The 14,218-nt window shown below is 40.8% G+C and overlaps 1 protein-coding gene across 1 annotated transcript; it reads left to right on the top strand.

Moving 5' to 3' along the window:
• Nucleotides 1-3,276: 3,276 nt before the first annotated feature.
• On the top strand, nucleotides 3,277-12,347 carry stxbp3 (syntaxin binding protein 3). The gene is made up of 19 exons (XM_034530912.1): nucleotides 3,277-3,519; nucleotides 4,498-4,547; nucleotides 4,676-4,757; nucleotides 4,873-4,949; nucleotides 5,069-5,141; nucleotides 5,279-5,379; nucleotides 5,699-5,844; nucleotides 6,189-6,282; nucleotides 6,606-6,730; nucleotides 6,860-6,958; nucleotides 7,055-7,112; nucleotides 7,224-7,289; nucleotides 7,529-7,609; nucleotides 7,965-8,103; nucleotides 8,561-8,667; nucleotides 8,906-9,004; nucleotides 10,602-10,687; nucleotides 11,267-11,415; nucleotides 11,688-12,347. The coding sequence occupies exons 1-19, from the start codon at nucleotides 3,474-3,476 to the stop codon at nucleotides 11,789-11,791; spliced, it is 1,782 nt and encodes a 593-aa protein (XP_034386803.1). The 5' UTR covers nucleotides 3,277-3,473; the 3' UTR covers nucleotides 11,792-12,347.
• Nucleotides 12,348-14,218: the final 1,871 nt, after the last annotated feature.

Below are 14,218 nucleotides of genomic sequence, written 5' to 3'. Positions count from 1 at the left end.
CAGAGGGACAGAACTTATCTCGGCACTCTCGCCAGTCCTGATGTCGTCACTGCACCCGATTGAGGTTATGGGAGATGATTCTTGAAGAGATGGAGATGATTCTTGAGAAGATGAAGTGAAAGATGTTAAATCACTGCTTTCCGCCTCGAGATCATCAACCAAATCTGGATCAGAAGCCAGCGGGACCTTTTGATTTGGTTTTGATTTGAAGAACCACTTCCTTACAGACTTCATCCTCTGAAAGACAGTTTTATGTTTTCTCACAAATTTGCTCCGTTGGCTGGAGCCGGCTGGTGAGAGAGGGAGTTGAGGGACAGACTTCAGGGCGTTCTCATCAGTCCTGATGTCCTCACTGGAGCCGATTGAGATCGTGGGAAACATCTCTTCAGGGGACCCACATCTGGATGAATCTGTTGTTTTTACAGGGTCCTCTGATCCTGCGTCCATTTTTAAGGACTCCTCTCCAGGAAATGAAGATCCTGGTTTTGCTCCCAAAGCCTCCTGTTCCAGAGGGACAGAACTTATCTCGGCACTCTCACCAGTCCTGATGTCGTCACTGCACCCGATTGAGGTTATGGGAGATGATTCTTGAGGAGATGGAGATGATTCTTGAGAAGATGAAGTGAAAGATGTTAAATCACTGCTTTCCGCCTCGAGATCATCAACCAAATCTGGATCAGAAGCCAGCGGGACCTTTTGATTTGGTTTTGATTTGAAGAACCACTTCCTTACAGACTTCATCCTCTGAAAGACAGTTTTATGTTTTCTCACAAATTTGCTCCGTTGGCTGGAGCCGGCTGGTGAGAGAGGGAGTTGAGGGACAGACTTCAGGGCGTTCTCATCAGTCCTGATGTCCTCACTGGAGCCGATTGAGATCGTGGGAAACATCTCTTCAGGGGACCCACATCTGGATGAATCTGTTGTTTTTACAGGGTCCTCTGATCCTGCGTCCATTTTTAAGGACTCCTCTCCAGGAAATGAAGATCCTGGTTTTGCTCCCAAAGCCTCCTGTTCCAGAGGGACAGAACTTATCTCGGCACTCTCACCAGTCTTGATGTTGTCACTGCAGCCGATTGAGGTTATGGGAGATGATTCTTGAGGAGATGGAGATGATTCTTGAGAAGATGAAGTGAAAGATGTTAAATCACTGCTTTCCGCCTCGAGATCATCAACCAAATCTGGATCAGAAGCCAGCGGGACCTTTTGATTTGGTTTTGATTTGAAGAACCACTTCCTTACAGACTTCATCCTCTGAAAGACAGTTTTATGTTTTCTCACAAATTTGCTCCGTTGGCTGGAGCCGGCTGGTGAGAGAGGGAGTTGAGGGACAGACTTCAGGGCGTTCTCATCAGTCCTGATGTCCTCACTGGAGCCGATTGAGATCGTGGGAAACATCTCTTCAGGGGACCCACATCTGGATGAATCTGTTGTTTTTACAGGGTCCTCTGATCCTGCGTCCATTTTTAAGGACTCCTCTCCAGGAAATGAAGATCCTGGTTTTGCTCCCAAAGCCTCCTGTTCCAGAGGGACAGAACTTATCTCGGCACTCTCACCAGTCTTGATGTTGTCACTGCAGCCGATTGAGGTTGTGGGAAACATCTCTTCAGGGGACCCACATATGGATGAATCTGTTGTTTTTACATTGTCCTCTGATCCTGCGTCCATTTTTAAGGACTCCTCTCCAGGAAATGAAGATCCTGGTTTTGCTCCCAAATCCTCCTTTTCCAGAGGGACAGAACTTATCTCGGCACTCTCACCAGTCTTGATATTGTCACTGCAGCCGATTGAGGTTCCGGGAGATGATTCTTGAGAAGATGAAGTGAAAGATGTTAAATCACTGCTTTCCGCCTCGAGATCATCAACCAAATCTGGATCAGAAGCCAGCGGGACCTTTTGATTTGGTTTTGATTTGAAGAACCACTTCCTTACAGACATTATCCTCTTGCAAATGCTTTTATGGTGTCTTGACAAACTTCGTTGTCTGGAATGGGCTGGTGAGAGACGGTGTTGAGGGACGAACTCACCAGTCCTGATGTCCTCACTGGAGCCGATTGATTTTGTGGAAATTTGGACATCTTGCCCTAATGGTACTACTGTCGAATCAATCTCAGTGTCTTCTTGATGTTCTGCAAACATTTTCCGGAGGTGAAAATAACTCGACAACTTCTGCTCCACCTTTTGGTTAACGTAACAAGCTTTTTCTTGTTCATTACGTTCCTCGCTTTTCCACCTGGAGATGTCCTGCATCAACTCCTCAATATTGCTAGCAACTTTACCCAGTGTATCTGAGACAAACATGCTGGCCATTTCAGACGACGTCTGTGAGGTGAATGACGACATTGAGGATATATCCTCACTTTTCCTGCTGGAGATAAAATGTGCGTTTCCCTCTGTCTCCATTTAATCTGTTTCAAGGTTATACCTATGAGTAACTATTTGTACAAATTGATACAGTGCAGTAAAAAGTACAATATGTGTATATATATATCTAATCTAAAATTTCAGAAATGTTGTTTACTTCCTCCTACTGTTCTAAGGTACTGTTATAAGGTGCACTGCAGTTTGCCTTTGATTGCCCTCATGACATCACACATTCATGACATCACACATTCATGACATCACACATTCATGACATCACACATTGAACCAGTTCCTTTTGCTGGTATAAGGTCTTGCACTAGAGTTGTCCGTTGATATGTTCTTGATGACATCACACATTCCATACACACACATTCTTTTTTATATATCCTTCCGGGACTGAGGGAAAGGGGGGTTTCCCAACTTATTGTTTTGTGATTTCCTATCTATTTACAAAAAACATCTTACACACACATTCTTTTTTATATATCCTCCTGGGGACCGAGTGAAAAGAGTTAACTTTAAAAAATATATATTTTACAGCATGTCCACTATAGTGGACTACAGGACCATTTTAGTGCAATATAGAATATAAAAATCATTACAAATTATGGCTGGAGAGTGATATTAAACAAATAATAAATTCAACTTTTATTTGTTTTGCTTGTTGGTTGCAAGGATGGTAGTACATTTTCTATTAAAACTGAACGCATTGTCGTCTTAACCAAACTAGAACATTTAAACAACAAAAAAATTGCGATGGTGTGGCGACTACTGGCATAAGACGTCGCAAAAAAAACATTTACATCAATATTACCAGTAGTGTGATGTGTTGTTGAGGTTATTGAGGTGTCATTTCTGTATTTGTTATTGACTTGAGAGCATCTATTGCTTCATAGACACAGGCCACTAGTTACCATGGTGATTGGGGCACCTGGGTGAAGGTTTGACGACATCTTTTTGAGTACATTTTAACAAATACATTTTTTTAAATTATTATTATTATTATGCGTTGAAAACTACAGCAGTCGCACATTGGTGACGCACGTGACGTCAGAACACGAAGCCACAGGACCGGAAGAGGCGCAGAGGAATAAAAGAAAAAAGAAAACAAGATGGCAACGAGTTCAGACCACGGGCTGAAAAGAATAGTGTGGAAAAGTAAGTTCGCCCCGACGGAAGAGTGTTTGTTGTCCGTGTGAAGAAGGGTAACTCTTAGGGTCCGTAACGTGAAGGGCGACGCGGTGTTTTACCGACAGTTTGTGACTTTGTTTGTGACTTCGCGTCGCGGCTTGACAGTCAAGTGTCATTCTGCCGTTGGACGGAAGTGTACTAACTTGAAGAGGCTGGAGAGTCGTTACTGGTTTGAAGGACAGTTCGCGTTGTGGTTTGTGCATGTGTCGACGTTGTTGATCACAACACAGCTGGACTGGTTTGTCTGTCGCCTGCAGCCCCACCTCACCATCCGTCCAGCCACAACTCGCACCACTTTAAAACCAATGTGAAACCATAGCGTTGCACTCAATTGTCGGGTTATTATAGTCTAATATTAAACAGCCAACCAAAACAATTAACTAGGGATATAATGTTCAGTTTGTGTCAAAACACATTTTGGCTTTCATGAAGGTAACCACAGGGTAGTTTTGTTACACTGCATCAGTTCCACTCAAGTGTACTTTACTGGATGTAAATCAATGAAGAGACAGACTCTTTATTTTATTTCATAAACCAGAGAGTAATCAGACTGACTTGCTTTGTCAAACACAGCCATCTCTAATATGAAGTCTAACTGAATAGCTTATTTACTTCCATTCATGAAAACCTCCGTGACGTGATTATTCATAATTTTTCCATTCATTATTTATTGTGAAATGCATTCAATGATGGCAAATGCTAATCCGAAATGTAAAGATTGTAACATTATATGAAACACAACAGCAAATTTTTTTTACAACACTAGGCTGTTCACTTATGAGTGATGTAATGGATTGTTTTAACTATAATCTCTTATACTATTCAACCGAACTCACGTGTTGCAGCACCAGATTTAAGCTACAGCTCTAATGGTCGTGAACAGCATGTTATTTTGTGGTTCCAGTCATGTTCTTCATGCTGAGTCATATTCTGTGTCTCTTACAGGAATAAAAGATACAATTATTACAGATTGCAGGAAATCGGACGCATGGAAGGTAGGTCGACTCCATACTCGGATTCAACCTTAATGAGATGGATTCCACTCAAAATATAGTTGTAATTTCTAGCATCTTATTACCGTGTAATACATAGTTTGACCCCTACCCATTTGTTTTCTTCACAGATATTGATTCTGGACCCCTTCACCACCAAGCTCCTCTCATCATGCTGCAAAATGTCAGATCTGATGTCAGAAAAAATAACGAGTAGGTTTCCTGAACAGCGAAACACTCATTTTGATATAATGCTGGTAAAAGACCGAACAAATTGCAGTATGTATGCTGTAGCTACTCCGTTAAAATGGATATTGTGTTTCTTTAGTTGTAGAGGACCTGTACAAAAACAGAGAGCCTGTTCCAGAAATGAAGGCCATCTACTTCATGTCACCAACGGCTAAGGTTTGCCCTCATAGCCCTGTCATGATATTGCATTCATTTCTGCAAGATTAGTTTTTTCATTCCGATTATGTCTTTTTTCTGCTAAACTGTGGTGTGATATCTTAAATGTCCTTCTATAGTGTGTGGATGCCTTTATCGCCGACTTCAAGCCCAAACCTAAATATAAAGCAGCATATGTTTATTTCACTGACTGTAAGTAACTTTAATCACTCCTTCAATCTACTGATGAGGCAAAAATATTGACAAGTACATTTCCTCCAACGTGTCTGGGACTTTTGTTGTTGTTGTCAAACAGATAACACACAAACTAAAGCTTTTGGGTCCTACAGACTGCCCCGATGAGCTGTTTGACAACATGAAGAGGTCCTGTTCTACGTACATCCGCGTCTGTAAGGAAATTAACATTTCCTTCATGCCACAGGAGGCACAAGTGAGTGGTTGCCGATTGTGCACTTTTAGGTTCTTTTGAAATTCCCCATTTCCTCTTTTTATCCAGACTGTGGGGGAAATGAAGTTTGTGTTCAGTGTCACGTTGCTACTGGGAGGAAGAGATTTGCAGTGTCGTGAGTGAGTCTAATGGGTGTTGGATGCTTTCAGCTGTGATGTAATGACTTTACAAACGTTGTATTATCCCAGTGGCTTTGTAACTGTAACTTGATGTTCCATATAGTTAAAAGGTTTAGGTTCCTACTTTGAGATTTTCACAATCTAAATTAGAGTTTATTTTATTTCTGTTGAATGCCTTTCAGGTGTTCACATGTGATAATCCGGGGGCTTTCCAAAGCATCTACAGTCCCAACAGTCAGGACAAAAAGAAGACATTGGAGACACTCGCAGACCAGCTCGTCACACTTTGTGCCACGTTGGATGAGAACCCCGGGGTTCGATACAAGAAGTAAAACCAGAGAAGATTTAGTTTCTCAGATTTCAACACAGTTCAGCCCCCAAGCAGAGTGGGGACCTTTTACGGGAAAACATGGAATCGAGACCTCAGAATGTCCTACTTTACTGTGGCAGTCCATAAATGAAGCTTAAATACAGCTACATCACCACCTCACTTTTTTTTTTTTTTTACACACAAGACTACAAAAGGAACGTCAGACCATATAAAAAAAATAAATAAAAATTCTCTTTCTACAAATGGTTAAAACCAGTACGATATCTATCAAATATTGGTACACCAGGTGTGTATTTACTTGACTGTGATGACTCATTTAAAACATGTTATATCATAACTAGAGACAGCAACATGCTGAACGCCCAGACCCTCGCAGAGCTGGTGGACAACAAACTGGCCCAACACTACCAACTGGATGAGAACGGCAAGAAAACGGTGAGACACCTGCTGACCAAAGAATGTTGAAAGAATAAACAAGCTCTTAGCCCGGAGAGTAAAAGGGGAACCTGAAAGTGTGGTATTCTTTTGCACTGACTGCTTTTAAAAGAAAAAAAGATTCCCTCAAGCAGATTTAAAACATTTTCGCTTTTCACCCAAATTGTGAAATGAGAAAAACTTGCGTTGGTTGCTCGATGGCAACTAAGCCGTATCACAGATGACAAGGAAAAGGGCCAACTGTCACTATCAAACAATAACCACTGTTTTGATGCGTTGGTATATTTGAACTTCATCTGTGTATTTCCTCCTCTTATCTCAAGGGAAAGACTCAGGCCCAGCTGCTGATAGTGGAGAGAGGTTTTGACCCCGTCAGCCCCATCCTGCATGAGCTGACCTACCAGGCCATGGTTTACGACCGCATTGATATCCAGAGCGACACCTACAAGTAGGACCAGCTTTTCCTGCTGAATCTCACCTTATTCACACACACACATAATATGCTTTACGGCACCATATACCAGACAAGCTATTTAAAGAAATGTAGACGATATAGCTGGTTATTTTTTCTTTCCAGGTACAAGGCTAAAGATGGCTCAGAGAAGCAGGCCTTGCTGAATGAGGACGACATGCTCTGGGTGAAGCTGAGGCACAAGCACATTGCGGAGGTCTCACAGTAAGTTTGGAAGATCTGAAGGATGGAGATGTCCAGTTTCTGTCTTCCACACCTCAACCTTCCCTGACTCTATATATATATTTTTTTTCACAATAGACAAATCCGCCAGTTGGTGAAGGAGATGGCTACGAACAAGAAACAGACAGATGGGAAGGTACAGTGCTGAGGTTTCTTCTCATGTGCTTCCCTGATGTCTTGAGCTCAGGGAATCTTCATACTTAAAATGCATATCTTGAGCAAACATTTAATTAAACTTTGATTTCAGATCACAATTAGCAATTTGGCCCAGATGATGAAGAAGATGCCCTCGTTCCGTAAACAGGTGACCCAGGTATGTGGTCCCAGTATTAGCTCAGTTGCATTTTGAGTGGTATCTTTCATTCTAAAGCTACGTGATCATTATGTTGTGGTTGGGTGTGGTGCCTCCAAAGCCTGCTATTATGTGGGGTTGACTTCATCGCGCACAAACACATCTATAAGTGTCTTTGTCTTCCATTAAAGACAATCCCTTTTGAAACTCCAGTACCAATACTTGTACATTGTTCTTTACATTGTTCTCTTTCTTTCTAGAAAACTGTTCATCTCCAGCTGGCCGAGGACTGCATGCAAGATTTCTCAAAACACGTGGAGAAACTCTGCAAAGCTGAACAGGTTGGGCTGCGTCCTGTTTTAGTGGAACAAGTGCCAAACATTCATTATTATTTTTTTAGCACTCAAGCTTGCTTTAACAAGTCAGCGGGTGTTCAGGGGTTTAGTGAGGAGGGATGAACCGTTTCCAGGGAGGAAGCCTCTCGAGCGCAAACGTCTGCTCTTGAGCGAGACACTGACACCCAGTGAGCTCCAGAGTACTTTTCCGTAGCCGAGTCAGACCTCCGAGCACCTCCCGAGGAGACACTCCACAGGATTGTGTTTGTTGTACCGGTCAGATTCCAAACGTCAAATGGTATAAATTAATTAATATTTTAAAAAGTGCAAACATTCACAAAGATGGTTTATCTCTGCGTAGGACCTTGCAGTGGGGTCAGACGTAGAGGGCGTGAAGGTGAAAGATCCCATGAGGACTCTGCTGCCAGTGCTGCTCCACTCATACAGCAGCACCCACGACAAGATCAGAGCTGTGCTGCTCTACATCTTCAGCCTCAGCGGTACACCAAACTCCTCCTGCAGCACACTCCCAGTCTCCTCTCTGTTTATTAGCATTCTGTAAAGTAGTATTTTGCTTTGTAGCTATTGAGTTACTTTGAGGACCTTTCAGAGTTACCAAGAGACATTTAAAGAACAGTTTAAGGCATCGAGAATCCGTAAATCAGGATAAAACTGACACTCGGGTGACTACTAATCCTACAATTGCAGAAATAAAGCATGAGTTGATTTGATTTTTAATAGTACACATATTAATCTATACACAAGCATATTTGTGAATACTGTGGTGACGCCAGGTTTATTTTCCAATTAAAAGTTACAAATTATTCCCTCCAGAAAGACCACAAAATGGAACTAAATCCTTCAAGACTGTTCAAGACCTTATTGCTCATTATTTGACTAAGAGCATGCAATCTTTCACCAGATTGTCATGCCGGTTTGTTTGGTGTGTGTCAACAGGAACAACAGACGAGAACTTAAGCAAGCTTATCCAGCATGTAAAGATTGAGAAGGAACAAGAGTATATCCTGAACTGGAAAGAACTGGGGGTCCCCATCATCACATCGGTACGTGCAGAAGAGGAGATTAATTGATTGAAGCTCTTGATTATGAATGATTGTAGATGAGTGTACCCACGGTTTGAAACTATCAACAACGATCGCTGCTGTCTGGATTTTTCACCGTGGTTAACTCTGGGTTTCCTTCTTTATGTTTCGTCTTCTTCTCGTCTTGTCCGTTTAGTTCTGTGATTCAGTCTCAACTAAATCTGGATTAATGTTTCTTGTACCTTTCTTTTGTTTCCAGCCCAGTTTCTTCTCTCGCAAAATAACCAGACGCGATCGTTCCCAGGATCAGACTTACAACCTTTCCAGATGGACTCCTGTCATAAAAGATGTGATGGAGGTCAGTGAGAGCAGATTACCTTATTGTTTAATCTATTATATTCACAGCTATTATTTCTGAATGATCACGTAGCAATTACACCTTTTTTTAAATTTTTTTTTATCCAATTTACAAATGGTTCTTTGAGAACTCTCATTTGGATTTGCTTTGCTTAACAGGAGGTTTAGAAACTGTGGATACCATAATGAATAAAGTAGCATAACTCCAAAGAAAATAATCTGGCTGTAGCAGTGATTTTAAAGTGTGTGTATAGATAGATTGGAGCGAATAAGAAAAGATGTTCCACGTCCGTTTACAAATCTCCACGTGTAGCTGGATCTAGGTCACTGCTGCTGACCCTAGTCCGCCTCTGAAAGGCTTTCAGGTAAAGAATTATGAACAGAACTGTGAAAGCATCACAAAAAGATGTTATCAGATCCAGGTCATCCGATAGGCCGAGTCGCACATGTTTGTGTTGGTCTGAACTGCTTCATCCATTTGTAGAAGGCCTCACCACAGTGATGCAGCATGTGTGTGTTGATCCTTGGGGACGACTCTTCTGTTTCAGAAACAGCTTTCTACTGAATCCCAAATGCTTTTACAGTATGTAAAATGTGTTCCATAGAGGTTATTACTGTGAGGGAAGCAGTTTGTGTTTTAAAACAGATTAAATGTCACCTGCTACCTTGTAAGGGTTTGTAGTGTAGAGAGAGTGAGAGAGACACACACACACACACACACACACACACACACACACACACACACACACCACTCTAACTAACTAACTTTTTATGATGAAAGTTTCTTTTGGCTGCTTATTTCAAAGGCTGATATGTTGTATATGAGCTGTAAGCCATAGATGATATATCAGCTCTGATGCTGTTACATTTAAAAAGTCTGCTGATTAGTCCAATTCTTGAGGAAATGAGAGGCAGAGTTACTCCAGTCCGCTTTGGTCATGAAATAAGGTTATTTCTGAAACCTGATTACTGAATCTCAGTTCTTTAATTTCACATTTCGTATCAAGCGATGCCTTTTGAGGAAACTGGCCACAAAGAAAGATTAGATCATTTTATTGGAAGAAAAATCTCAAATCTGTTGGGAGGGCTCATTGTTGCACTCATGGGATTTGTATGTATCGTCATTTTTATGTTAAAAAGGGTTATATTAGATTAGAAAATAATCTGAAAAGGAGGTGCTCTAATCAGGCTGATCTGTAATATAATAAGTTCTTTTATGTCTTTTTCTCGTTTCATTCCCTTTCCTGTTATTACCTGAAAAGCCATTTCTGAGCAGTCTTCGCCAGCAGAGCACCTGCTTTCCTGTAAACTGTGTGGATCTGTTTCCTCTTACAGGAAACACTTGTTTTTGATACGTGGCAGCATGCAATCTGGATGAAACCCTGCTGCTTAAAATAATAAAATCTGTGATTTCTAGTAGCATCCTGTAATTGCCAAATCGTTGAGCCTTTAAGTTTTTAAACTTAAACTGTATTTTGACATCCATCTTGTTGTCATGTAGTGATGTGGTTTTTCCGTAATCCAAAGATTACTCACTGTTTTGCCGAAAAGCATCTGGTCTCTCTGAGACAGAGACGTTAATGATCTGTTATTTTCAGGATGCTGTGGAGAACAAACTGGACACCAGAGAGTGGCCTTACCAGTCTGAGTGTCCTGCTGCCTGGAATGGCTCCGGAGTCGTGAGGTACAGTAGTTTATTTATTTATCACACTAGACCTGGGTCAATAGTTTCTGGAAATACATTAGAAATGCTCCAATTCAACCTTTTTTTAGGGTTGATCCCATTTTCCAACTTCATGTCAAAAGCTCCTACACAAGACTCTTTGATGCCTAACATGTTCATCTTTTTTCAACATATCCTACTTAAAAATATTTATTTATTTCTGTCTCTTACTTAAAAGTAATGTGTCCCTCAAAAAGACATGTTTTACACAGACGGTTCCCATTTGCTTTTACAGACATGCAGACAGTAAGAGGATGATACACTAGCACCCCCTAGTGAAGATGTGGGCTATCGCTTTCAGCTCCACCTGTAAATGTGTCGTTTTTAGTCTTTTAAAGGATTTTGAAGTGTCGCTGCCACCAGGTTTACAAGATGGATCTTGGAAGTTAGTTAGTTCTGAGTGTCTGTCCTTCGCCTCTATCTTTCTTGACAGGATGTTGATTTTGCAGTTTCTGTCGACAATTTGGACACACAGTTCCAACTTTTTTAGTTTTAAGTTTTGTCTCAGTGATTTTGTGTTGTCCACATTCTGCTCCACAGTGCCCGTCAGAAGCACAAAGCCAGTGCTCAGGACGAACGGCGGACCGGCTCACGCCTCATTGTTTTTATTCTCGGAGGAATCAGCCACTCTGAGATGCGCTGTGCCTACGAGGTCACCCAGGCAGTTAAATCCTGCGAGGTCATCATAGGTGAGCATTGATACAAGATGTTAGTGTTTTTAGCACTTTGACTTCCCTTCAAATTTTCAATGCAAGGAACATTTCTGTAGTTCTGATTTAAATTGTTGTTGTGGCCATTCAAATACACTAACGGTGGGTTTGATACTTCAATTTAATTGATCTCTTGACCTAGAAACTGTCTGTTTGCAGCTGTTTTACACCACCTACTGGAAACCAGTCAGAATCGTCAAAGTTGTTATACTCTTAAAGGATGTAAAGGCTCATTATACTTTTGTTTCTAGGGTCTTCTCACATTTTGACCCCGATTGGTCTCCTGAATGACATCAAGGCTCTGAGCAAAGGCCCCATGGAGACCTTTACAATAGAGGAAAGGAGCAACGCCTGAGTCCAATGTAAACAATTCCCCAAGTTCCCCTGCCTGCCTACATCTTGTATCACTCAGCACTCAACTCCCAGAATGGAAGACCCAAGGGAATTTGCCTTATACTTATCTTTATGTTTTAATACTATTTACAAACCTGGTGCACATTACAGTAGAGATGAGGGCACATTATTTTTTTTTATCTAGGTCAACAACAAGATCGTGGCCTGCTTATGGCATATGTGTTTGCTAATTGATCATATAGATCATATTAAAAGTGAATTGATCTCATCTTATTATATACATTTAAGTAAAACATGTCTAATCTGCTTATCTTGGGTTGTGCTGTCCATAAAAGAGATTCTAGCTATGTCCATGTTGAAAGTCTCAGAAAAGAATGGTGATAGAAAGTAGCGCAAAGCTAATGTATATACTGTATGTAAGCACTGAGTCCCTGCTGTGTCATTCTGACTTTTTCAGTCTCACTTTATGTAATTTTGAAGAGTGTTTTAACACTGAGTATTTACGTTTTTGTTAATTGAACAACTGACTAATAAATGGATCAAGTGGTTCAAATCTGTTCTGAGTTGTGATTACAGTTCATGTTGCCTTATTGTGGATTGGAAAAGTGAAAAAGTTGCACACATACCGGCTGAACAGACAAAAGGCAGACAAAGACATTGAGGTTTGGTAAAGTAGTGGCAGTCATGTCAGCAACATGTTGTGTTTTCATTAATGCAGGAAAGGGAGCAGTGATTATTCAAACACTGATACTAAAGAGTATGTTGTTATTACCAAAAACGTTGTTGCCAATTTAGCTTTAATGATATTTATGATCTGCTGTGGTATAAATAACAAGTGTTTACACACTGAGAACACTGAATTACAGGGAGAACATAATTAGATTCAACAACATTGCATGAAAACAAAGTTTATTTCATTTTCCATCCAGTTTGGCTTTGTGTACAACATGGATGTCCCATTAAAAAAACATGTATCTAAAAACTGCATGTTTGCTGTCATAATTATTTATTATAACCCATTTAGATTTGACCCCAAACTATCTCATTTGTCTGGTCAGCATTGAGTAATGCAGAGAAAAATGATGTTGTGTTTACAACTCAGAGCTGAACAGAAACAAAACACTGACATATAATACAAAACAATACGACTAATACAACTAAATATATGTTTGAAAAATATTAGAAAATAATTAAAATGTCTCTGTCTTTCTTAATCACACATGCACGCGCGCCAGTCAATGCATGCCATGTAACGTCCTGACCGAGGCTACAAAGGCAGCAGAACGCGACGATTCCTCACTTTGCACTTTGACCTCAACACAAGCTTAAACCCTCGTGTTAAACCAAAATGTAGAGCGAACTCTGAGTTTGGACCTGCCAGCTAAAAGCTATGTGTACGAATCTCGGTGGAGGACACAACCGCTAACTTCCTTCTGTCGTGGACAAGCGAGCAGCCGGTTTGAAAAACAGTTATTTTGGTTTGAGGGCATCACATCTTCCATATTTAACATTTACATTTTATTTAACACCTTTTTAAATGGTTATCTGTTAGCTGGTGGAGACGTGTTTCCATCAGCTACACCAGATGCGGAGGCAGTAGCTAAAGCTTTGCTAACTGACACTAATGTAGCCAATCACCCCCTCGTTTTGTGTGGCTGGGGAGGGAGAGGAGGGTAGCAACCCGGGTTTCTCAAACTGCTAAGCTGTCATACAGAAATAAGTGTGGAAGGAGATGAACTTGCATGTGCTGAGACATCGCCACTCCAGCACTCATTCCGAGGCCCTGATGGTGTGGCCTAAGAGGTTCAATGCGTTTTATGTTCTTCTGTGCAGTAATAATCGTGTTTCTTTTTTAAACCGTGGCAGTCCAGGAACGAGGAACTGAGTATCACCAATTATAGTGAAATAGACCCAGAACCGGCTACAACCAGAAAACCAAAAATAAGTCTAATAATGACTAATTACTCTAATTATAACAATAATAATAATAAGAAGAACAATAGCTGAATTAGAAATATCAGAAAAAGTAAACACACAACTACACAATATCAATCTATTACTGTACAATATCACTCTATTAGTGAATACATGTTTGTAATATTGGGTCATGCATGGAGTGCAACTATGACAATTCAGCATACATTCATATACATCACAACCATTGCACTGTGTATACATTTGACCTTCATTGTCTACAACAAAATCCATGAATCATAAATCTGACAAAATTTGGCCTATGGAGAAACCATGTGTTGATGCTGAAACGCCGACAGCAAACAGAAACATTAAAGTAACTTCTAAAGGGCAGGAATAAATATTCCTGTGTTTGATGGAGACCCTCTTTCATACAGCTCTTTCATCAGAGCTCACAACTGACTGGAGTGACTGTTTATACTTTCTCGAACAATACACCAGAGGGCAGCCAAGA

This window comes from Cyclopterus lumpus, chromosome 4 (genome assembly GCF_009769545.1).
Source record: "Cyclopterus lumpus isolate fCycLum1 chromosome 4, fCycLum1.pri, whole genome shotgun sequence".
Classification (NCBI taxonomy): domain Eukaryota; kingdom Metazoa; phylum Chordata; class Actinopteri; order Perciformes; family Cyclopteridae; genus Cyclopterus; species Cyclopterus lumpus.
The sequence above is the reverse complement of the archived record's forward strand: the minus strand, read 5'-3'. Positions and strand labels throughout refer to the sequence as shown.

Coding starts and splice junctions, on each gene's coding strand:
- stxbp3 (XM_034530912.1), top strand. CDS start 3,474: ATGGCAACGAGTTCAGACCACGGGCTGAAAAGAATAGTGTGGAAAA. Junction 7,290..7,528: donor TCCGTAAACAGGTGACCCAG/GTATGTGGTCCC, acceptor CTTTCTTTCTAG/AAAACTGTTCATCTCCAGCT. Junction 7,610..7,964: donor AACTCTGCAAAGCTGAACAG/GTTGGGCTGCGT, acceptor ATCTCTGCGTAG/GACCTTGCAGTGGGGTCAGA.